The sequence below is a fragment of the Cebus imitator genome, unplaced genomic scaffold (assembly GCF_001604975.1).
Source record: "Cebus imitator isolate Cc_AM_T3 unplaced genomic scaffold, Cebus_imitator-1.0 Scaffold42, whole genome shotgun sequence".
In the NCBI taxonomy this organism is placed as follows: domain Eukaryota; kingdom Metazoa; phylum Chordata; class Mammalia; order Primates; family Cebidae; genus Cebus; species Cebus imitator.
The window spans coordinates 11,338,105-11,360,601 of NW_016107357.1; the positions used below are offsets into that span (position 1 = coordinate 11,338,105).

At 46.6% G+C, this 22,497-nt stretch overlaps 1 protein-coding gene across 1 annotated transcript in view; it reads left to right on the plus strand.

Moving 5' to 3' along the window:
• Positions 1-22,497, plus strand: part of GALNT2 (polypeptide N-acetylgalactosaminyltransferase 2) — a 223,383-nt gene that overhangs the window by 175,223 nt on the left and 25,663 nt on the right. The window contains exons 7-11 of the mRNA XM_017526501.2: positions 2,183-2,304; positions 4,590-4,677; positions 15,249-15,336; positions 16,472-16,575; positions 21,394-21,520. Coding sequence (XP_017381990.1) covers positions 2,183-2,304; positions 4,590-4,677; positions 15,249-15,336; positions 16,472-16,575; positions 21,394-21,520 — 529 coding nt within the window. The remainder of the gene's footprint in view (positions 1-2,182; positions 2,305-4,589; positions 4,678-15,248; positions 15,337-16,471; positions 16,576-21,393; positions 21,521-22,497) is intronic.

The following is a 22,497-nucleotide window of genomic DNA, read 5'->3' on the forward strand; positions in this document are numbered from 1 at the left end:
GTTTATTTTATAATGGACATTGTGGGTGACACGTTGTAGAAACACTGGATTATGTTATCTTTCTCTAAAGAGTATTGACCTTTGCTGTATTGGGCAGTTAAATTACCAGATGCTGCTGCTGAGATTCTGTAGGCTTGTTTTTGTACTTTGCTAGGATGAGTTTGTTTTTGTTGTTGTTGTTTGTTTTCTGAAATGGAGTTTTACGCTTGTTACCCAAGCTGGAGTCCAATGGCGCGATCTTGACTCACTACAAATTCCGCCTCCTGGGTTCAAGCGATTCTCTTGCCTCAGCCTCCTGAGTAGCTTGGATTACAGGCGCCCGCCACCACACCCAGCTAATTTTTTGTATTTTTAGTAGAAACGGGGTTTCACCATGTTAGCCAGGCTGGTCCCGAACTCTTGACCTCAAGTGATCCGCCCGCATCAGCCTCTCAAAGTGTTGGTATTACAGGCGTGAGCCACCGCGCCTGGCCACAAATACCATCACGATACATAATCTGTATTCCTATGTGTAGTCTTTCTGAAATTCCTGTAGAAGAACTGAGGTCTTTATGAAACACCTTGCACTTGGCAGGACTCAAATTCCAAACTTTGTTCTCTCTCCCATAGATAGCAGCTGAAACTCAGTTTTTTCTGCCTTCTAACTGTAGCTTTGCATGTTGGAGTCGGTGCCTGCATGGTTCAGGAGTCAGCCAAAGATTTACCAGGAGATTATTGCCAGATTTGGGGCCCACCTCCTTTCCAGGATCTCCTCCTTCAGTTTATAGATGCTAGAAGCTCTGAACTCTCTATCCTGTGACAACTCAAGCCAAAAAAGGCTGCATTGCAGTGGACTGGAGAGCAGCCTCATGGGAAACACCATATAAACATGGAGCTCAGTCAGTGTGATTTTCTTTTTTTAAAGGGTTGGATCCTATCTAGTTTCTGTCTGCTTCTGGCTTTCAAATTACTGCTTTTTATATTTTGCTTAGAGTTTATAATTGTATTGCAGCAAAGGTTTGCCCAATGCAAGTTGCTTTGCAGTTATCACAACTTGAAATCTTTAGTCTTTTTTCCTGTTCTAGCATGCAGCCACATGGGAATCACTGAAAATCCATTTTAACTGTGGAAAAAAGTACTTAGCAGACTTGTCCTCACAGGTTGTGAATAGTCACGTCATCTTCACATAGAAAGCCCAGCATATATAGCAAAAGCCATTTATGACCACATCTAGGGATAAATATATTATTATTTATTTTATTTTATTTTTGTTTTATTTTTTGAGACAGGGTCTTACTCTATCACCCAGGCTGGATTGCAGTGGCGCAATCATGGCTGCAGCCTCAACTTCCCGGACTCTAGTGATCCTCCCACCTCAGCCTCCTGAGTAGCTAGAATCACAGGCATAGGCACCAGGCTACCACCAGTGGCCAATTTTTGAAATACGCTATTTATGATGATACTTTGTATCGTAATGAAAATGCACATTATTAACAGATCACAAGTATATAAATTGTATAATTTGACCAATAGTATAACTAATTTTGTGTAAAAGGCAGATAGCAGAGCTTTCCAACTTATATTATTTGGCTCCTGATAAGCTGTAGAAGATGGAGATATTTGCAGCACTGTTACAAATACTATCACCACTGAAATCCAACACCATTGGCACTGGAAGTATCTGGGTGTCACCTTCCTCAACCCAGTTAGTTAGAAAACTGTTGCTGTGTCAGAGGAATGTAGTTTTAAAAGTTCCACATTAGCCAGGCGTGGTGGCTCACGACTGTAATCCCAGCACTTTGGGAGGCCAAGGCGGGCAGATCACCTGAGGTTGGGAGTTTGAGACCAGCCTGACCAACATGGAGAAACCCCATCTCTTTAAAAAAAAAAAAAAAAAAAAAAAGTTCCACGTTTTGTTACTTAATAAAGGAGACTTTGGTGATATAAAGCCCTTTCTCCGAAGACAATAGTAGAAGGTTGTCTTCCCAGTTATCCAGTGTAACTATTGAAATAAAAAGTTCTGACAGTAATCTGTCTTGGTAAACACAGGCCAATTTTAATCTCATCCACCAAGTTTGCAGTAACCTTTGTGCCCAGCAAGCAGGCTGCAGAGCTGTGAGCAGGGAGGCGTCGCCGGTGGGCTCTGGGGTGTACTGGCTCCAGGCTTCTCTCTCCTGACGTGGTTTCCAACTCGCCTCCACAGGCCTGATGCGCTCACGGGTTCGGGGGGCTGACGCTGCCCAAGCCAAGGTCCTGACCTTCCTGGACAGTCACTGCGAGTGTAATGAGCACTGGCTGGAGCCCCTCCTGGAGAGGGTGGCAGAGGTGAGGTGACAGGGCAGGGAAGGGGTCAGGGCCCAGGGGAGTCGTAACTCGGGGAGTGGGGCCTCAGGGCTGGTGGGACCTGGGCTTGCCTTCTGCAGTTTTCCTTGACCGAAAGAAAATGCCTTTGGGACATTGTAGAAAGACTGTTTTACTGGCTGTAGGAATGCATCAGTAAGAAGAACCATCAGTTGACAGGTAGGATGTGAGGATCAGCAGAGGCTGGTGAGAGCCTGATTAGTTCAAGGCAGTCCTTTTCATGGAAGCAACTTCCTTCCCAGCCTGCAGCTTTGCGAGTGCTTAGAACACTGCCCAGCATCTAGCAAATACCATCTCCTGCAGCTCTCAGAGTGGGACGTGCTGGGGAAGTTGTCCCCGGGGCCACCCCTCTGCTCTTAGTGAGTAGGGCAGGTTAGCCCAGTAGGCTTCCAGGCTTCTGTGGGAGACGGGGGGCTGCTGGGAAGCACACTGGGACCGGTAAGGTTGTCAAAGGGTGATCTTCAGCTACACTTCTGTACCTTCTGCCTTCTAGAAACATCATCGCTAATCTTACATTTGGCCTTTTGTCATTTCTCTTGCCTTCTGCTTGTTTTATTGACTTTTCTTTCCTTCCTACTAAGAAAGCACTTCCTTGGGGGCGATAAAGCAAACTTAATGAAAGGAAATAGAAAATGAACAAGTAGTTCTGCCTAAGCGTAGCAAGGATAGCTGATCAACTGTAAGTCATGGAATACTAAGTAACCACAAGCTGCTAGTAATTATGAAAGTCATATTCACTACCCTTTATCAAGTTTGAGTCACATACTAGGCCTTTTTTATACGTTACCTTTAATGCACTTGTTATCTCTATTTGACAGGTAAATGAGCTGGGGTTGAGGGAACTTTAATAATGCATGCACAATCTTACAGGCGGCAGAGCCAGGATTGCAAAGCCAGTTTCATTAAATCCCCATCTGAGCCCCTCTCTTAACACATATGCACACGGCTATATCAAAGAACCACCCATCCTGGAATCCCCACCCACCTCAACCCCACAACTTCTTGCTCTCCCAGGCTGCACTCCACCAGGCTGTCTCATAGAGAAGCGGAGTCAAAACCAAAGCTGCCATCACAGTGTTTGAGTGTGCGAAGGCCACCCAGCTCTGTGGGCAGATTGTCAGAACTATTTCGAACAACGACTCCTAAATTAAGGAGAGAAAATCCCGAGCCTATTAATGTTCAGTAAATCTAGCCTTATGAAACAAAATGTAAAGTAGATTATATTCTTTAACTCCTACATTTAGACCCAGTCTGAGCCAGGCAAGGAAAATTGTATTCCTCTCTGCCCTCAATGCACTACACAGGTTACTTTTCCCTGTAAACTTGCCCTTGGGTGTTTTGGAGCTTTGCAGTGTTCACATGTTCCTAATCAGCATGTTCCTTCATGTGTTCCTCTGATGTGGTATGTTCTTAGCTCTGCTGATTATGTTACTAAGTTATTTTTCTAAGCCTTTTTTCTGGCTAAAAGCGTTCTGTAAGTGGCTCAAGAAAAACACTTGCTCTTTGGTTAACTGTCAGCATGGGGTATAGTCCAGGGTCTCTCACCAGCATCCGTCATTTGAATTTAAAGAGGTTAGAGACGTTAAAAGGCCTTATGTTCACAAACTCTTACCACAACAATGACAATGTTGTGGCATAAAGAAATGGCTCCGTCTAAGGAAAAAAAAAATTTTTTTGGTAGAATCACAGATAAGGCAAACTTAGAATTTGGAAATCTCTAGTTAATTTGGTTAACTTTCTGCTGTAATAATACTGATACTTACCATATCTCACACACACACACCCACATATATCCATAGAAATATATTCCTAATTTTGGTGTATGGGCATCTTAGCAGTGATTCCGTTCCTGAGGTTTGCTGCAGCTCACAAATCACTGATGATATTTGGGAAAATACAAAAGGGCCCTTGGGACACAACAGCATAGTTTTTGCTTTTAGCTGGGTGAACTGATGCTGCCTGTCCCATAACCATGGGTGTCTCCACTCCTAGAGTGACTCCTGCTGTGCACTACTCCTGATCTCCTCCCTGCCTCCCAGCAGACCACAGCACAGCTGCAGTGGCCAAGAGCAAGACCTTCTGGGTCTGGGTGGGGAGGCTGGGTTCTCGTGGGCCTAGGGAAGTAGGTGGTGAGGGCCAGTCGGGTTTGCCCTGTGCCAGCCTAACACTGATGCCTTCTGTGGTTGGGCGAGTTTTTTGTTTGCTGGGATTTTGATAACTACTCCTTCTTCTCTTTGTTTGTATTTTAGGACAGGACTCGGGTTGTGTCCCCCATCATCGATGTCATTAATATGGACAACTTTCAGTACGTGGGGGCATCTGCCGACTTGAAGGGCGGTAGGTGTCCATCATGTTGCCCCTGCCTAGCTCATCCCATCTCTGCCAGCATCTGATCCCCACTCCCTCTCATTGTTAGGAATGACAGCGACAACAGTGTTCACGCCATAGGGTGTGTTCCGAGTGAAAAGTGCCTGTGTGCTTAACAAATAGGACTTCATAAAGAGAAAAAAATAGTCTTGCTCCCTTAAAGAGCTTCCTAGGTTTCCCTTTCTCCTCTTATCTGCTTGACCTTCTGTTGCTTTTGCAAGCCATATGGTTCCATGAACAGCTATGGCGTCCGTTGTGATCAGAGATGATAAAGCTCTCCTTGCAGAGGTCTGGGCTAAGAAGTTTCATGGATCTGAGGCTTTGTGGGGTTCAGGGGGCTGGAGCCTGTCTTTGCCTTCTCTGCTCACCCAGGCTGTGTCTCTGACCGCCTGGTCTCTTGCTGGTTGCTCAGATGGAGACCTGTGTCATCGTCAGCCCTCTCTCCCTCACCAAGCCCACACATGACCCCATTCTGCTGATTCGGCACCTGGCATGTGTCTTGGTTTCTGACCTCACTTTCCTAGCCCAACACACCTGTGCCTACTTCACTCTGGTCCCCTTTCATCAGAATGACCACACCAGTTTCCTGTATGTCCTCACAGCACCTGCCCTGGATCCCCAAGAGTAGTTCGTCTCTTTACTTACTCTTTTAAAAATTATCGAAGGCCTCAAAGAGGTTTCATCTGTGTGGGCCATGTGTATCAACATTTTCTGTGTTAGACATAAACCCGAGAACTTGTTAAAACACAAAATGAAACAAGTACAGGTATTGATCAACTTAGGACCTATGCAATTTACGACCATTCGACTTTACGACCACAATCGCTAGCCATGACTGCTCCGCGTCTGGCAGCGCAAATGTTGCCCAGCTGGGCTTACAACAGTGCGGACCAGCTTCCGGCAGCACTACCATCTCCACGTGCATATAGCCTACTCAACTTACGAACAAATTGTGTTACGACCGGTCTGTCGGAACCAATTGTGGTCGTAAGTTGAGCACTAGCTGTACATATTCCCGTTCTCCGTCAGCCTGGAGCCCCCAGAAAATACCACCTAGATTCTGATTGAATAGGATGGAAAGACACATGTGAAGTTTTGTCTTGCATAAACATGATAGCACCAGGGGCTCCTGGACTGTGCCGGAAAACTGCCGATCACATGAAAATGCTCCATGGCCAGGAGTCACACCACCTCACTCTGTAAGGAATCGGTTAGGTTGCACCTGGCTCTTACTCATTGTCCCTGTGTTCCAGGATGGGTGAGTGGAGGGGGTGACCTGTGCCCCAAGGGGCTCTGCTATAGCCCGCTAATAAAGGTTTCACTCTCTGAAACTCAGCAAGTTGGAAGCCTCACCTATAAGAACTCAGCTGAGAACCAAGAAGTCAGCCGAGGCTGTGCTAAGCTGTTAAACAATGTCAGTCTTTGCCTTATGCTTTTGCAATTCACTAGAAAGTAAACCAGTGGCCTTCTCCCAGGTCTGTTGATTGTTTACATGTGAAATCAGAGAACCCTTTTGCAGCTGTTGGGTACCCTCATTCACCTTAAGAGCATTTTATGAAATTCCTTTAGAAAAAAGAATCAAGGGTGGCATTCTTAGCAGATCTTTATTCTGCTATAGCATCTCTCTTTGGACCAAATTAATAAAACAAATAATAAGATAATAGTAAACATAAAAAAAATAAAGGAAAGATTTTGTCAGACAACCCTTAACCTTCTCTGTGTAAATAAGGTTTCTTTCCTACCTCCTAACATTCTTAGCTGATTAGAAGGTAGACTGTTCTAGATAGACACTGGGCAGAGGGTCAACTGACAGTCTAACATCAAAAAAGAAGATAGTAAAACTGTAAAAGTGGGCCTTGGCCAGGTGCAGTGGCTCACGCCTATAATCCCAACACTGTGGGGAGGCCAAGGTGGGAGGATCACTTGAGTTCAAGATCAGCCTGGGCAACATAACAAGACTCTTGACTCTATGAAAAAAAATTAGCTGGGTGTGGTGGAGCCACTCAGGAGGCTGAGGTGGGAGGATCACTTGAGCCTGGGAGGTAAAGGCTGCATGAGCCAAGATCACATCACTGCACTCAAGCCTGGGAGACAGAGTGAGACCTTGTTTATTCACACACACATACTTACATACGCAAACAAGCCTTAACCCCAGGAGACAGATACTTGGATTCAGCCATGGTCCTAGACATTGTGGCCTTTGGCCCCACCTGCCTCTCACAGGCCTGGTCATCGTGGACAGGCCATTTTGCCTCTGCTCCTCAGCTTCCCCATCTGGGAAACGGGATGATGATTGTGCTGGCTACACAGGGCATAATGGAATGAGACATCAGTGGGAGGGTGGGCATGTTGGGAGGACTGTACCTAAGGTGGGAAACATAAAATTCAGGAAAGATTTCCAATAAATGGTAAGAAGTAAATGGGGACATTTAAAAGGATGGATCCTTAGATAGCCAGAAATGTTGTATTTCCCCAAGTATTGGAAGAGCTGAGATCTCCCAGGCTCTATTTCTCCCAAAGCAGCTGCATATGTCTGAGCAGGGGCAGGAAGGAACAGCGAGGTGCTCTGTGAGGGCACAGGACTTCTGAGTCAGAGGAATGAGGCCACATTCACCCTAAGAGCATTTTATGAAATTCCTTTAGAAAAAAAAAATGAAGGATGGCATTTCTAGCAGATCTTTAATCTGCTATAGCCTTTCTCTTTGGACCAAATTAATAAAATAAATAACAAGATAATAATAAACATAAAAAAATAAGGCAAAGGTTATGTAAGTCAATCCTTAACCTTCTGTAATGGTGAAACAGCCAGGACATTGTTTTTCTGGTTTGCCTTCATTGCCTTTGAGGCACCATGATAGAGCCAGCTCAGGAGCCTGTGTGGGTCTCCTTCATGCATTCCTGTCCCAACTGCCTGGACCCCTGTCCATTTCCCTCTCTCTCTGCCTGAGCCCCCTCTACCGTGCAGTGAGAAAGCTGGGAGACCTCTTTGTCCAGAGCCATAAATTCTTGGCCAGCCCAGGACACTCAGAGATCCCCACCTGCCATCCTTCAGTCACTGGGGCTATCAGGGTGAACAGACTATAAATTCAAAGCATGCAGGCAAATCCAAACTTGGGCATTGCAAAAGCTCTGTTGACAAAAAGCCTGATGGCAGAGAGCTTAGGAGGCGCAGGATTGAAAGACACATGGCCCTAAGTCATTAGGTTTGGCTGTCAGGCTCTTGGAATTGGAAATGCAGCACTATGGGCCGTGTGTTTGCCGAGAAGTGGCCTCCCGATGCGCCAGGACAGCTCAGCGGGTGGGGCCTGCTGGCCTCCAAGAGGCACTCTGCGTGTGACCCTGGGTGCGAGGGCGAGACCTGAGGCCCTGCAGATGCCCAAAACCAAGTCCAGATACAAGGTCCAGGCTCTTCCATCCTTGGTGGTCTGTGGACTGCAGAAATGAAATGCAACAGGTGCCAACTATATCAGAAATTGAAGCTGATTTGCCCAGCTTGCCAACTTCCACTGGCTCATTTTCACTTCAAGTTTTCACGTTCCCACCATGTTCCCGCTCCACTCTTGCTGCAAATACAGTCTGAAGTTTGCAGGCTCAGGGAACTGACAGAGCCTCGTTCCCTCCCCAGCATTCGCTTTCCATGGGGCAGTGCTGGAGGTGCGATGGCTTGATTTTCATATTGGGTGCTTTCTTCCTCACAACCTTACAGCCTTTGGACATGCCCTGGTTATCGCCTCACAGACCCCAGTTCTCTCCCCATTTTGCATTTGTTCTTAGATATTTCAATATCAGAAAAGCCTGACTCACATTTTCTTTAGGGAGGGGTGGAGAGAAGATTCAGTGTTCACCCTCCCTGCCTGCCTCTCTCTCCCAACTACACCCACGCCCCCGTCCCCTTCTCTCTCCTCCGCACCTTTTTTTTTTTTGGCTTTGTTTTGGTTTTCATTGAGTTCTGTCCAAACATCGAATATTTTTAAGCTGTGAAGGATGGGAGTGTCTGGAGGAAGTGGCCAGTCNGTCCTGACCTTCCTGGACAGTCACTGCGAGTGTAATGAGCACTGGCTGGAGCCCCTCCTGGAGAGGGTGGCAGAGGTGAGGTGACAGGGCAGGGAGGGGATCATGGCCCAGGGGAGTCGTAACTCGGGGAGTGGGGCCTCAGGGCTGGTGGGACCTGGGCTTGCCTTCTGCAGTTTTCCTTGACCGAAAGAAAATGCCTTTGGGACATTGTAGAAAGACTGTTTTACTGGCTGTAGGAATGCATCAGTAAGAAGAACCATCAGTTGACAGGTAGGATGTGAGGATCAGCAGAGGCTGGTGAGAGCCTGATTAGTTCAAGGCAGTCCTTTTCATGGAAGCAACTTCCTTCCCAGCCTGCAGCTTTGCGAGTGCTTAGAACACTGCCCAGCATCTAGCAAATACCATCTCCTGCAGCTCTCAGAGTGGGACGTGCTGGGGAAGTTGTCCCCGGGGCCACCCCTCTGCTCTTAGTGAGTAGGGCAGGTTAGCCCAGTAGGCTTCCAGGCTTCTGTGGGAGACGGGGGGCTGCTGGGAAGCACACTGGGACCGGTAAGGTTGTCAAAGGGTGATCTTCAGCTACACTTCTGTACCTTCTGCCTTCTAGAAACATCATCGCTAATCTTACATTTGGCCTTTTGTCATTTCTCTTGCCTTCTGCTTGTTTTATTGACTTTTCTTTCCTTCCTACTAAGAAAGCACTTCCTTGGGGGCGATAAAGCAAACTTAATGAAAGGAAATAGAAAATGAACAAGTAGTTCTGCCTAAGCGTAGCAAGGATAGCTGATCAACTGTAAGTCATGGAATACTAAGTAACCACAAGCTGCTAGTAATTATGAAAGTCATATTCACTACCCTTTATCAAGTTTGAGTCACATACTAGGCCTTTTTTATACGTTACCTTTAATGCACTTGTTATCTCTATTTGACAGGTAAATGAGCTGGGGTTGAGGGAACTTTAATAATGCATGCACAATCTTACAGGCGGCAGAGCCAGGATTGCAAAGCCAGTTTCATTAAATCCCCATCTGAGCCCCTCTCTTAACACATATGCACACGGCTATATCAAAGAACCACCCATCCTGGAATCCCCACCCACCTCAACCCCACAACTTCTTGCTCTCCCAGGCTGCACTCCACCAGGCTGTCTCATAGAGAAGCGGAGTCAAAACCAAAGCTGCCATCACAGTGTTTGAGTGTGCGAAGGCCACCCAGCTCTGTGGGCAGATTGTCAGAACTATTTCGAACAACGACTCCTAAATTAAGGAGAGAAAATCCCGAGCCTATTAATGTTCAGTAAATCTAGCCTTATGAAACAAAATGTAAAGTAGATTATATTCTTTAACTCCTACATTTAGACCCAGTCTGAGCCAGGCAAGGAAAATTGTATTCCTCTCTGCCCTCAATGCACTACACAGGTTACTTTTCCCTGTAAACTTGCCCTTGGGTGTTTTGGAGCTTTGCAGTGTTCACATGTTCCTAATCAGCATGTTCCTTCATGTGTTCCTCTGATGTGGTATGTTCTTAGCTCTGCTGATTATGTTACTAAGTTATTTTTCTAAGCCTTTTTTCTGGCTAAAAGCGTTCTGTAAGTGGCTCAAGAAAAACACTTGCTCTTTGGTTAACTGTCAGCATGGGGTATAGTCCAGGGTCTCTCACCAGCATCCGTCATTTGAATTTAAAGAGGTTAGAGACGTTAAAAGGCCTTATGTTCACAAACTCTTACCACAACAATGACAATGTTGTGGCATAAAGAAATGGCTCCGTCTAAGGAAAAAAAAAATTTTTTTGGTAGAATCACAGATAAGGCAAACTTAGAATTTGGAAATCTCTAGTTAATTTGGTTAACTTTCTGCTGTAATAATACTGATACTTACCATATCTCACACACACACACCCACATATATCCATAGAAATATATTCCTAATTTTGGTGTATGGGCATCTTAGCAGTGATTCCGTTCCTGAGGTTTGCTGCAGCTCACAAATCACTGATGATATTTGGGAAAATACAAAAGGGCCCTTGGGACACAACAGCATAGTTTTTGCTTTTAGCTGGGTGAACTGATGCTGCCTGTCCCATAACCATGGGTGTCTCCACTCCTAGAGTGACTCCTGCTGTGCACTACTCCTGATCTCCTCCCTGCCTCCCAGCAGACCACAGCACAGCTGCAGTGGCCAAGAGCAAGACCTTCTGGGTCTGGGTGGGGAGGCTGGGTTCTCGTGGGCCTAGGGAAGTAGGTGGTGAGGGCCAGTCGGGTTTGCCCTGTGCCAGCCTAACACTGATGCCTTCTGTGGTTGGGCGAGTTTTTTGTTTGCTGGGATTTTGATAACTACTCCTTCTTCTCTTTGTTTGTATTTTAGGACAGGACTCGGGTTGTGTCCCCCATCATCGATGTCATTAATATGGACAACTTTCAGTACGTGGGGGCATCTGCCGACTTGAAGGGCGGTAGGTGTCCATCATGTTGCCCCTGCCTAGCTCATCCCATCTCTGCCAGCATCTGATCCCCACTCCCTCTCATTGTTAGGAATGACAGCGACAACAGTGTTCACGCCATAGGGTGTGTTCCGAGTGAAAAGTGCCTGTGTGCTTAACAAATAGGACTTCATAAAGAGAAAAAAATAGTCTTGCTCCCTTAAAGAGCTTCCTAGGTTTCCCTTTCTCCTCTTATCTGCTTGACCTTCTGTTGCTTTTGCAAGCCATATGGTTCCATGAACAGCTATGGCGTCCGTTGTGATCAGAGATGATAAAGCTCTCCTTGCAGAGGTCTGGGCTAAGAAGTTTCATGGATCTGAGGCTTTGTGGGGTTCAGGGGGCTGGAGCCTGTCTTTGCCTTCTCTGCTCACCCAGGCTGTGTCTCTGACCGCCTGGTCTCTTGCTGGTTGCTCAGATGGAGACCTGTGTCATCGTCAGCCCTCTCTCCCTCACCAAGCCCACACATGACCCCATTCTGCTGATTCGGCACCTGGCATGTGTCTTGGTTTCTGACCTCACTTTCCTAGCCCAACACACCTGTGCCTACTTCACTCTGGTCCCCTTTCATCAGAATGACCACACCAGTTTCCTGTATGTCCTCACAGCACCTGCCCTGGATCCCCAAGAGTAGTTCGTCTCTTTACTTACTCTTTTAAAAATTATCGAAGGCCTCAAAGAGGTTTCATCTGTGTGGGCCATGTGTATCAACATTTTCTGTGTTAGACATAAACCCGAGAACTTGTTAAAACACAAAATGAAACAAGTACAGGTATTGATCAACTTAGGACCTATGCAATTTACGACCATTCGACTTTACGACCACAATCGCTAGCCATGACTGCTCCGCGTCTGGCAGCGCAAATGTTGCCCAGCTGGGCTTACAACAGTGCGGACCAGCTTCCGGCAGCACTACCATCTCCACGTGCATATAGCCTACTCAACTTACGAACAAATTGTGTTACGACCGGTCTGTCGGAACCAATTGTGGTCGTAAGTTGAGCACTAGCTGTACATATTCCCGTTCTCCGTCAGCCTGGAGCCCCCAGAAAATACCACCTAGATTCTGATTGAATAGGATGGAAAGACACATGTGAAGTTTTGTCTTGCATAAACATGATAGCACCAGGGGCTCCTGGACTGTGCCGGAAAACTGCCGATCACATGAAAATGCTCCATGGCCAGGAGTCACACCACCTCACTCTGTAAGGAATCGGTTAGGTTGCACCTGGCTCTTACTCATTGTCCCTGTGTTCCAGGATGGGTGAGTGGAGGGGGTGACCTGTGCCCCAAGGGGCTCTGCTATAGCCCGCTAATAAAGGTTTCACTCTCTGAAACTCAGCAAGTTGGAAGCCTCACCTATAAGAACTCAGCTGAGAACCAAGAAGTCAGCCGAGGCTGTGCTAAGCTGTTAAACAATGTCAGTCTTTGCCTTATGCTTTTGCAATTCACTAGAAAGTAAACCAGTGGCCTTCTCCCAGGTCTGTTGATTGTTTACATGTGAAATCAGAGAACCCTTTTGCAGCTGTTGGGTACCCTCATTCACCTTAAGAGCATTTTATGAAATTCCTTTAGAAAAAAGAATCAAGGGTGGCATTCTTAGCAGATCTTTATTCTGCTATAGCATCTCTCTTTGGACCAAATTAATAAAACAAATAATAAGATAATAGTAAACATAAAAAAAATAAAGGAAAGATTTTGTCAGACAACCCTTAACCTTCTCTGTGTAAATAAGGTTTCTTTCCTACCTCCTAACATTCTTAGCTGATTAGAAGGTAGACTGTTCTAGATAGACACTGGGCAGAGGGTCAACTGACAGTCTAACATCAAAAAAGAAGATAGTAAAACTGTAAAAGTGGGCCTTGGCCAGGTGCAGTGGCTCACGCCTATAATCCCAACACTGTGGGGAGGCCAAGGTGGGAGGATCACTTGAGTTCAAGATCAGCCTGGGCAACATAACAAGACTCTTGACTCTATGAAAAAAAATTAGCTGGGTGTGGTGGAGCCACTCAGGAGGCTGAGGTGGGAGGATCACTTGAGCCTGGGAGGTAAAGGCTGCATGAGCCAAGATCACATCACTGCACTCAAGCCTGGGAGACAGAGTGAGACCTTGTTTATTCACACACACATACTTACATACGCAAACAAGCCTTAACCCCAGGAGACAGATACTTGGATTCAGCCATGGTCCTAGACATTGTGGCCTTTGGCCCCACCTGCCTCTCACAGGCCTGGTCATCGTGGACAGGCCATTTTGCCTCTGCTCCTCAGCTTCCCCATCTGGGAAACGGGATGATGATTGTGCTGGCTACACAGGGCATAATGGAATGAGACATCAGTGGGAGGGTGGGCATGTTGGGAGGACTGTACCTAAGGTGGGAAACATAAAATTCAGGAAAGATTTCCAATAAATGGTAAGAAGTAAATGGGGACATTTAAAAGGATGGATCCTTAGATAGCCAGAAATGTTGTATTTCCCCAAGTATTGGAAGAGCTGAGATCTCCCAGGCTCTATTTCTCCCAAAGCAGCTGCATATGTCTGAGCAGGGGCAGGAAGGAACAGCGAGGTGCTCTGTGAGGGCACAGGACTTCTGAGTCAGAGGAATGAGGCCACATTCACCCTAAGAGCATTTTATGAAATTCCTTTAGAAAAAAAAAATGAAGGATGGCATTTCTAGCAGATCTTTAATCTGCTATAGCCTTTCTCTTTGGACCAAATTAATAAAATAAATAACAAGATAATAATAAACATAAAAAAATAAGGCAAAGGTTATGTAAGTCAATCCTTAACCTTCTGTAATGGTGAAACAGCCAGGACATTGTTTTTCTGGTTTGCCTTCATTGCCTTTGAGGCACCATGATAGAGCCAGCTCAGGAGCCTGTGTGGGTCTCCTTCATGCATTCCTGTCCCAACTGCCTGGACCCCTGTCCATTTCCCTCTCTCTCTGCCTGAGCCCCCTCTACCGTGCAGTGAGAAAGCTGGGAGACCTCTTTGTCCAGAGCCATAAATTCTTGGCCAGCCCAGGACACTCAGAGATCCCCACCTGCCATCCTTCAGTCACTGGGGCTATCAGGGTGAACAGACTATAAATTCAAAGCATGCAGGCAAATCCAAACTTGGGCATTGCAAAAGCTCTGTTGACAAAAAGCCTGATGGCAGAGAGCTTAGGAGGCGCAGGATTGAAAGACACATGGCCCTAAGTCATTAGGTTTGGCTGTCAGGCTCTTGGAATTGGAAATGCAGCACTATGGGCCGTGTGTTTGCCGAGAAGTGGCCTCCCGATGCGCCAGGACAGCTCAGCGGGTGGGGCCTGCTGGCCTCCAAGAGGCACTCTGCGTGTGACCCTGGGTGCGAGGGCGAGACCTGAGGCCCTGCAGATGCCCAAAACCAAGTCCAGATACAAGGTCCAGGCTCTTCCATCCTTGGTGGTCTGTGGACTGCAGAAATGAAATGCAACAGGTGCCAACTATATCAGAAATTGAAGCTGATTTGCCCAGCTTGCCAACTTCCACTGGCTCATTTTCACTTCAAGTTTTCACGTTCCCACCATGTTCCCGCTCCACTCTTGCTGCAAATACAGTCTGAAGTTTGCAGGCTCAGGGAACTGACAGAGCCTCGTTCCCTCCCCAGCATTCGCTTTCCATGGGGCAGTGCTGGAGGTGCGATGGCTTGATTTTCATATTGGGTGCTTTCTTCCTCACAACCTTACAGCCTTTGGACATGCCCTGGTTATCGCCTCACAGACCCCAGTTCTCTCCCCATTTTGCATTTGTTCTTAGATATTTCAATATCAGAAAAGCCTGACTCACATTTTCTTTAGGGAGGGGTGGAGAGAAGATTCAGTGTTCACCCTCCCTGCCTGCCTCTCTCTCCCAACTACACCCACGCCCCCGTCCCCTTCTCTCTCCTCCGCACCTTTTTTTTTTTTGGCTTTGTTTTGGTTTTCATTGAGTTCTGTCCAAACATCGAATATTTTTAAGCTGTGAAGGATGGGAGTGTCTGGAGGAAGTGGCCAGTCTCTTGTCAACACCCTGTTTCTTTTCCTTGCTGGCAGGTTTTGATTGGAACTTGGTATTCAAGTGGGATTATATGACGCCTGAGCAGAGAAGGTCCCGGCAGGGGAACCCAGTCGCCCCTATAAAGTAAGTGCCAGCATCCTTCAGGGTGCCCCTCCCAGATGAGACTCCAGGTTCCGGCTTCTTTGCTGGGCCTGTGCCACCTGGAGACCCGGTGGGGCTGTTCACCTCCTGCCCTCCCGTTTCCCTTCATCTTAGCTCAGAGATGCGCACCTTCTACCAGGCCATAGAATAAAGTTCTTGGAGATTTCTTTTCCACAGTCAAAGTCTCACATACGTTTATAAGGCATGTCTGCTATGTCTGTGCGTTCCTGTATGTTGATAACATAGAGCGTTTCCATAGCTGAGTGGGGTCCCCAAGCCCAGGGAAGGGGGCTTGGTGGGCAGCAGGAGACTGACTGCAGAGGGGGGAACCCGTGCTCATGAAGCCCATGCTTTTAGATTCCCAGGCCAGGCAGTAGGCTTCATGGTTGAGAGTCAGGATGCCCTCTCTAGCTGGTGAGAGAACAGGGCCACCTATTGCAAGTCAGCACACGGTTAAGGGAGATGGCATCCACAGAGCACTTACTGCTGAAATACACTTGCTGACATTTAGCCAGCATCTGCAGTGTGCTGTACACCTTCCCAGTGCTTTACACTGAATTCACAGAGCATCTTTTCTGGGAACAAAATAGGGAGTTCAGTGTACATCTGTTGCCAGCCCATTCCTGGGGTGATGAAGTGAGGAGCATGGTGAATTTCCTTGTAGAAGGTAGAGCCTCGTCTGTGATAGTGATGATGAGAGCTGAAGCTAGGGAGCATTTCCTAAGCGTGCTAAGGGCTTTATGCCCGTGATTATTTGTAATCCTAGTAGCTACCCTGTAAAGAAACTGACGCACAGAAAGGCCAAGTTCTTTGCCTATGGCAGCATGTCAGTGAGTGATCCAGCCCCAGCAGTCACGCCTGCATAGGGGAGGCTCAGTCCAGCCCCTGGCACTGTGGGAACATCCAGGCGGACCAGTGGGCGAGGCATTTGAAGGCAGCAGAGGTGAAGCCGAGACAGAGGCACCCTGGGCACTGAGCGGAAAACAGTAGCAGTGTGGCTGTTCTGAAATCAGCTTATTGTAAGGGAATCAGGGCTTGGCCTTGGTGCAAGGGTGCTGGCAATCTAACCTTGACTTTGCCCTCTCCTCCCACCCCCCTCTTCTTTCTGCCCCTTTAGAACCCCCATGATTGCTGGTGGGCTGTTTGTGATGGATAAGTTCTATTTTGAAGAATTGGGGAAGTACGACATGATGATGGATGTGTGGGGAGGAGAGAACCTAGGTATGTACAAGCCTCAAATCTCAGGACAGAGAAGTGCCTCCACTCTGCAAAAGGCAGAGTGCCAATTGGAAACAAAATTTAAAAGGCTTCAGAGTGACCATTCACTGGGCTTACTCGACCCTTGCAAACACATATATAACGTCCCCTTTGCTCTTGAAAGTCTCTTGGGTTGGGTGTTAAAATGTGCCTCCCTAAGTTAGAGTGGAGGATGCTAGAAAACAGATAGTCTTTGAAGGGAAATGCAAACCCTTTCAAGTCATCTGAACCCAAGCATTTGGAATGCAGGCTTGCAAAAACAGAGGGAAACAGTCCAGGAGCTAGGATTCATGCTTAGTGGTGGAGAGTGGAAAATGAACCCCGAGGGCTGGTGGGATTGATCGAATTGAAATCATGAAAATCCGATGGGGCAGGGAGGCCTTGGCACTTAATCCCTTCTTGACTACCTTTGTGAATGGTTCTCAACCCCATGCAAATAATTTTTACCTGGGTTAGGGCACAGTGAAATTTTACACGTTGTGGCCTACATTGGTAGCCTTATGTTTACTGCATAAAAGATGAAAAGATTTGGTTTTTTTTTTTTTAGGATTTGGGGTGGCGGAGTTCTTGTGTTTTGCTTGTTTCAATTAAAGCCCTTTGTTTCAAATGCTTGGCATTCTGAACGAATTCTCCTGGGCCATTGAGTGTTGCTAACGTACATTAGTCCTTGGGTGAGTGTACCCTGGAGGACATGGGACAACGAAAGAGGAAAAACAGGCCACTCATTTTAGTAGTTTTTACTGTAATAGAGACTTCGAAAGCTTTTGTTACTTTAAAAGACTAGCCTAACCTGTTGTTTTTCCATTGTTTTATAACATTAAAGTCAGTGATAACATCTCATCTTTGAGGATTTCTTTGCCTTGGTTTGATGTTGAAGCTTCTTTAGGCTCAATAACTATACGGTGCGAGTGGAGGGACCATGGATCAAACTACTTTTGGTTTTTTTTGTTTTTTTTTTTTTTTTATGGTACATTAACCTCTAGGGAAAGCTTGAGTTCAAGTCATTTGAGTACAAAACGCTTCAGAATTGTTAACCCTCTAAGGAGAGTTCTGAGTCACCCTGTTCCATGGGTATCCCCTAATGGTTTAGTGGAAATCCAGCTGGCCACGGTCGCCCAGCAGGGCAGCTTATCACTTAGGTGGCCGTTTCTCAAAAACTGTGTGGTTTTCAGAAGTGTGCATACTATTACCTGAAAGCATGGATTAGGCAAATGAGACATCAGCCAGCATTCTGAGTCATCACGTAGGAAGAGTGTTGATGTACATATCTAAGGAGGCATTCACCCAGAGATTGGAGGGGAGGATTTGTTTTAAGGAGCTGGTTTATTGTGGTTTGATGTTTGTATTTATGATGTAGCTGTGCCTAGGAGGTTCTAGGGCCTGAGTCGTTCAGGTTGGGGTGAAGATGAACCCTGCAAGGAGAAGCACCTCTCTGCCCAGCAAGGCTGGGGCATCTTTCCCTCCATGACTGGCTCTCTTACGTTATGCCAAGGACTTGGACTCCCAGTGCGGTTCAACAGGCCCACAGGTTTCCATGTGAGAAGGCCATGCCATGAGCCTTTCTCTCTCCTTAGCACTGCTCTGGCTTCTGCTTCTGGGGGCTGTGCACCCTACTAGCCATTGCCAGCCTGAGGGTGTGCATTGGGAGAGGTGTGTGGTGCAGAGAGGCCCGAGTAAGATCCAAAACCACCTCCTCAACCTGTGCCCCACTGGAATGACTAGTGCTTCCCATTTTTCTAACTAATCACGTAAGTCCTTATGTCATCTAAGCAATTAAAAAGGAGGACCAAGAACCTAACCCTTAGCTCTAAAGATGGGGTGAGTCTCCTTGGGGATATAATCAATGCTTTTCTACATCCCTGCGGTGCTAGGATTGTGCTAAGTACTTCCAGGGAATCATCTATGCTTTCTTAGCAGAGTGTGGTCTGCAGAGGTCATCCATCTTGCCTAGGGTCTCAGAGCCAAGATGTAAACACTAACTGCCTAATTAAAATGCCATTGAGTTTTGCTGAGTAATTATCCTCAAAGTTACAGGCCTCAAATGAAATCAGCATTGAAGATAACTGTAGTTGTACTTAGCTTTGAAAATCTCCCAATAAAGCCCTGGAAGTATCCCTCGTTGGCTTAACAGACTCCCCGTAGAGAAGCCAAGGGGATTTCCTAGCCCCTGATTCTAAATCTTCTGCTGAGGCAAATGGATATTTAAATTTTATTTTCCAAAATACAGACAACTTCTTAAGTTGTGTTGGGAACTGTAAAAAGAAAAGTCAGAAACCTTTCACTTCTTATGCTCAGGTGACTGTAACCATATATTTTCTATTACTACGGGAGAGTTGGCTGTTAAAGTCCCACAACAGCTGCAGGGTCACCCATTCCTAGTGAGTGAGGCATGAGTTTGCCGGACCCAAGTAGGAACTCATGGTGTTCTGACCCCTGTGTGGTATTTCCTGCCGTGTGACCGGCAGTCTCGGCGCCTATTGCCATAACTAGGTTAACTATCTGCAGGATTTACCATCAACTCACTTTATGGTCTGTGATGGTCCTACCTTATTTCTGATCAATGTGCGTTGGTGACCGTGACTGCACACTCTGTAGATTTATATGTGTATATTTGTACTTCTTTTAATAGGTTAGTTGACAGATTTGTTCATATTCATGGGGTACATAGTGATCTTTTAATACATATAAGGTATGGTGATTAGATCAAGGGAATTAGCATATCCGTCATCTCAAACATGTATCATGTCTTTGTGTTGGGAACATTCAGTATCCTCTTTCTGGTTATTTGAAACTATGTCATATATTACTGGTCCCTAGAGTCACCCTACAGGGCTATGTAGAACGCAAACAGCATCCCTCCTCTCTAGCTGTAATTTTGTATCCTTGAAAAAATCCCTGTTCCTTCCTTCCCAGCCTCTACTATCCTCCTTACACTTTTTAATTCTATGAGATCAACTTTTTTAGCTTCCATGTATGGGTGAAAACATGGTGTTCAACTTTCTGTTCTTGTCTTATTTCACTCAGTGTCCTAGGAACACTATTTAGCTATTAAAAAAAAATGAAGTCCTGTCATTCACATTAACTCTGGTGATTTGGGTCCTTCCTCCCTAACATGTTCGTAGGGATCTAGATGATAGAGAGGAAAATTCTCTTTTCTGTCGTACAAACCATGTGAAGAAAAACTGGGGATTTTTTTGCCTTTCAGAAAATCCTTAGTTTTTCTGTTTAATCTGTTTCTTGCATTCAGTCGGACCTCTGACTCCAGTCACTCACCTAATCAGTGATGATAAGGGCAGGTGCCTGGTTGAAAGGTACGTTTGTGTCACAGAAGGAGCACCAGTCAGTCTAAGCTTCGACTGAGTTCCAAAGCCTAGGGCAATCTGATGTATAAGTAGGCATGCGGAGTGCCTAGCCCTACACGTCTCGTTCCTCCTGCAGGTCAGTTCTTTGTTGAAGCAGGTGAACAGCAGCCTTCCCCAGGGAGCAGCCCTACCTGGGCCAGTTAATTACTGACTGGTACAAGTCTGTGAGCAGGGTGGAGATATCAGTCAGTTACTTGACTATCCTTGGCCACTACCATAGAACATAAGGTATAGTCTGTAAGTCCATAGTCCATAAGTCCAAACTTTGCCAGGAGACTTGAGCCTGCTAATGCACAGGGACTTATATTTAATAAGCTTTGCCATTTGAGGGAAGAGATTATTTTCCCCTGCATGGGAAAAGCCAGGATGCATCCTAAGGTTCAGTCTGTTAATAAGTTTTAGAGAAAGGTGGTATCTATGGTTGTCTAGAATATCTAACAATGAAGCTTAATTGTAGATATTTATATGCCTTCAGTGTTGCCTTTTCTCACAGCGTTGATACTAAGTGCTAAAATGTGCACTCTGAATGAAGACACCCCCAGATGGGCTTTGTGTGAGCAATATGGCTGTTTATTCACCAGGGTGTAGGTGGACCGAATCCAAAAATAGGGTCAGCGAAGGGCAGTGGGTTAGGAGTTGGTTTTATAGGTTTGGGGTGGGCAGTGGAAAGTTATAGAAGTTACAGTTTAGGGCAGTGTTTGCAAGCTGGGAGGGGGTCCTAGGTTTGCAAGCTGGGAGGGGGTCCTGGTATACAGTCAAGGTCCAAGGTCAGTTACAAAGTCAATGGCCTTATCAATTGGGGCAGGAATAAGGAACAATAGAGAATGTCTTAAAGTTAAGTAGGTGCCCCGTAGGGGTTGATCATTTCTTCCTCTTCTCATGGTCTTCCGATTACCTCAGATTTTCCAGGAACTCATCTGGAGTGTCTGTGCAGGTCACAGAGGTTAGCATGGCATCCATGGGGCCATCAGTCAACCTGAAAGACCTTACACTAAGCAAGGGCAAATAATTGAGAGTCAGCAAGTGAAGAATTCAGCACAAGTGTTTCGTCACTCAGCAGTTACGATGCTACTGGGATATACATGATCTTATGCCAGGAGGCCTTTATATTTACAATATACCAAGAAGCATTCTTGTCTCAAAGTATCTAGTCCACATCTAAAAACTATTTCCCCATGAACATTCTTTCTCGATTGTATTGTGGTCCAGAGATCCAAGTATGTCAAACACCTGTCCTGTAGAGTTCTGCATCAGGTTCTAGAAAGAGGCAGGTCCTTATCGGGTCTCTTTGCAGCAGCGGAGGGCATGAGAGCCCTGTGATGGGATGGTCAGGGGGCCTCTGCACCTGTTTGGCATGGCTGCTGTAGCAGAGGGGCGTCTCAGGCTCTGTCAGTCACCTGTGTCTTGTTCATCGTCTCAGAGATCTCATTCCGCGTATGGCAGTGTGGTGGCAGCCTGGAGATCATCCCGTGCAGCCGTGTGGGACACGTGTTCCGGAAGCAGCACCCCTATACATTCCCGGGTGGCAGCGGCACCGTCTTTGCCCGGTAAGTAGTGAAAGGCTGAGCGGGGTCCAAAACATTGCTGACCACCCTGAAGGCAGGATTTGACCTTGGGCTGTTTGAGGACAGATGTCCTTCAGTAGGTGTGGTGCATTCATACAATGGAATACTGCTTAGCAATTGAAAGATGCAGCCCATGATGCAGGACACAACCTGGGTGCCTTTCCAGGGTATGGTGCTAAGTGAGAGAAGCAGTCACATACACAGTTCCACTCATGTCATGGCCTTATAAACACAGATCTTGGCTGGGCACAGTGGCTTACACCTGTAATCCCAGCACTTTGGGAGGCCAAGGTGGGTGGATCACAGGATCAGGAGATTGAGACCATCCTGGCTAACATAGTGAAACCCCATCTCTACTGAAAAGACAAAAAATTAGACGGGCATGGTGGCATGCACCTGTAGTCCCAGATACTCAGGAGGCTGAGATAGGTGAATCGCTTGAACCTGGGAGGCAGAGGTTGCAGTGAGCTGAGATTTTGCCACTGCACTGCAGCCTGGGAAACAGAATGAGACTCTGTCTCGAAATACACACACACACACACACACACACATACACACACCCACCCCCTCTAGTGATAGGGACCAGACCAATGGTGACCAGGAACTGGGATGGCAGGGAAGTGGGGAGTGTGACTGCAGAGGGGCAGCACCAGGGACATTTGGGGGAGGGATGGAGCTATTCCATCTCCTGGTTGTGGTGGTAGTTGCACAAACCTTCATGTGTGTGAAGAAGGCTCTCAGAATTGTACACCACCCCCACCAATGTTATGGAAAAATTTTTTAAGAAGAAATTTCCTGGCCGGGCGTGGTGGCTCACGCCTGTAATCCCAGCACTTTGGGAAGCCGAGGCGGGTGGATCACGAGGTCAAGAGATCGAGACCATCCTGGTCAACATGGTGAAACCCCGTCTCTACTAAAACTACAAAAAATCAGCTGGGCATGGTGGCACGTGCCTGTAA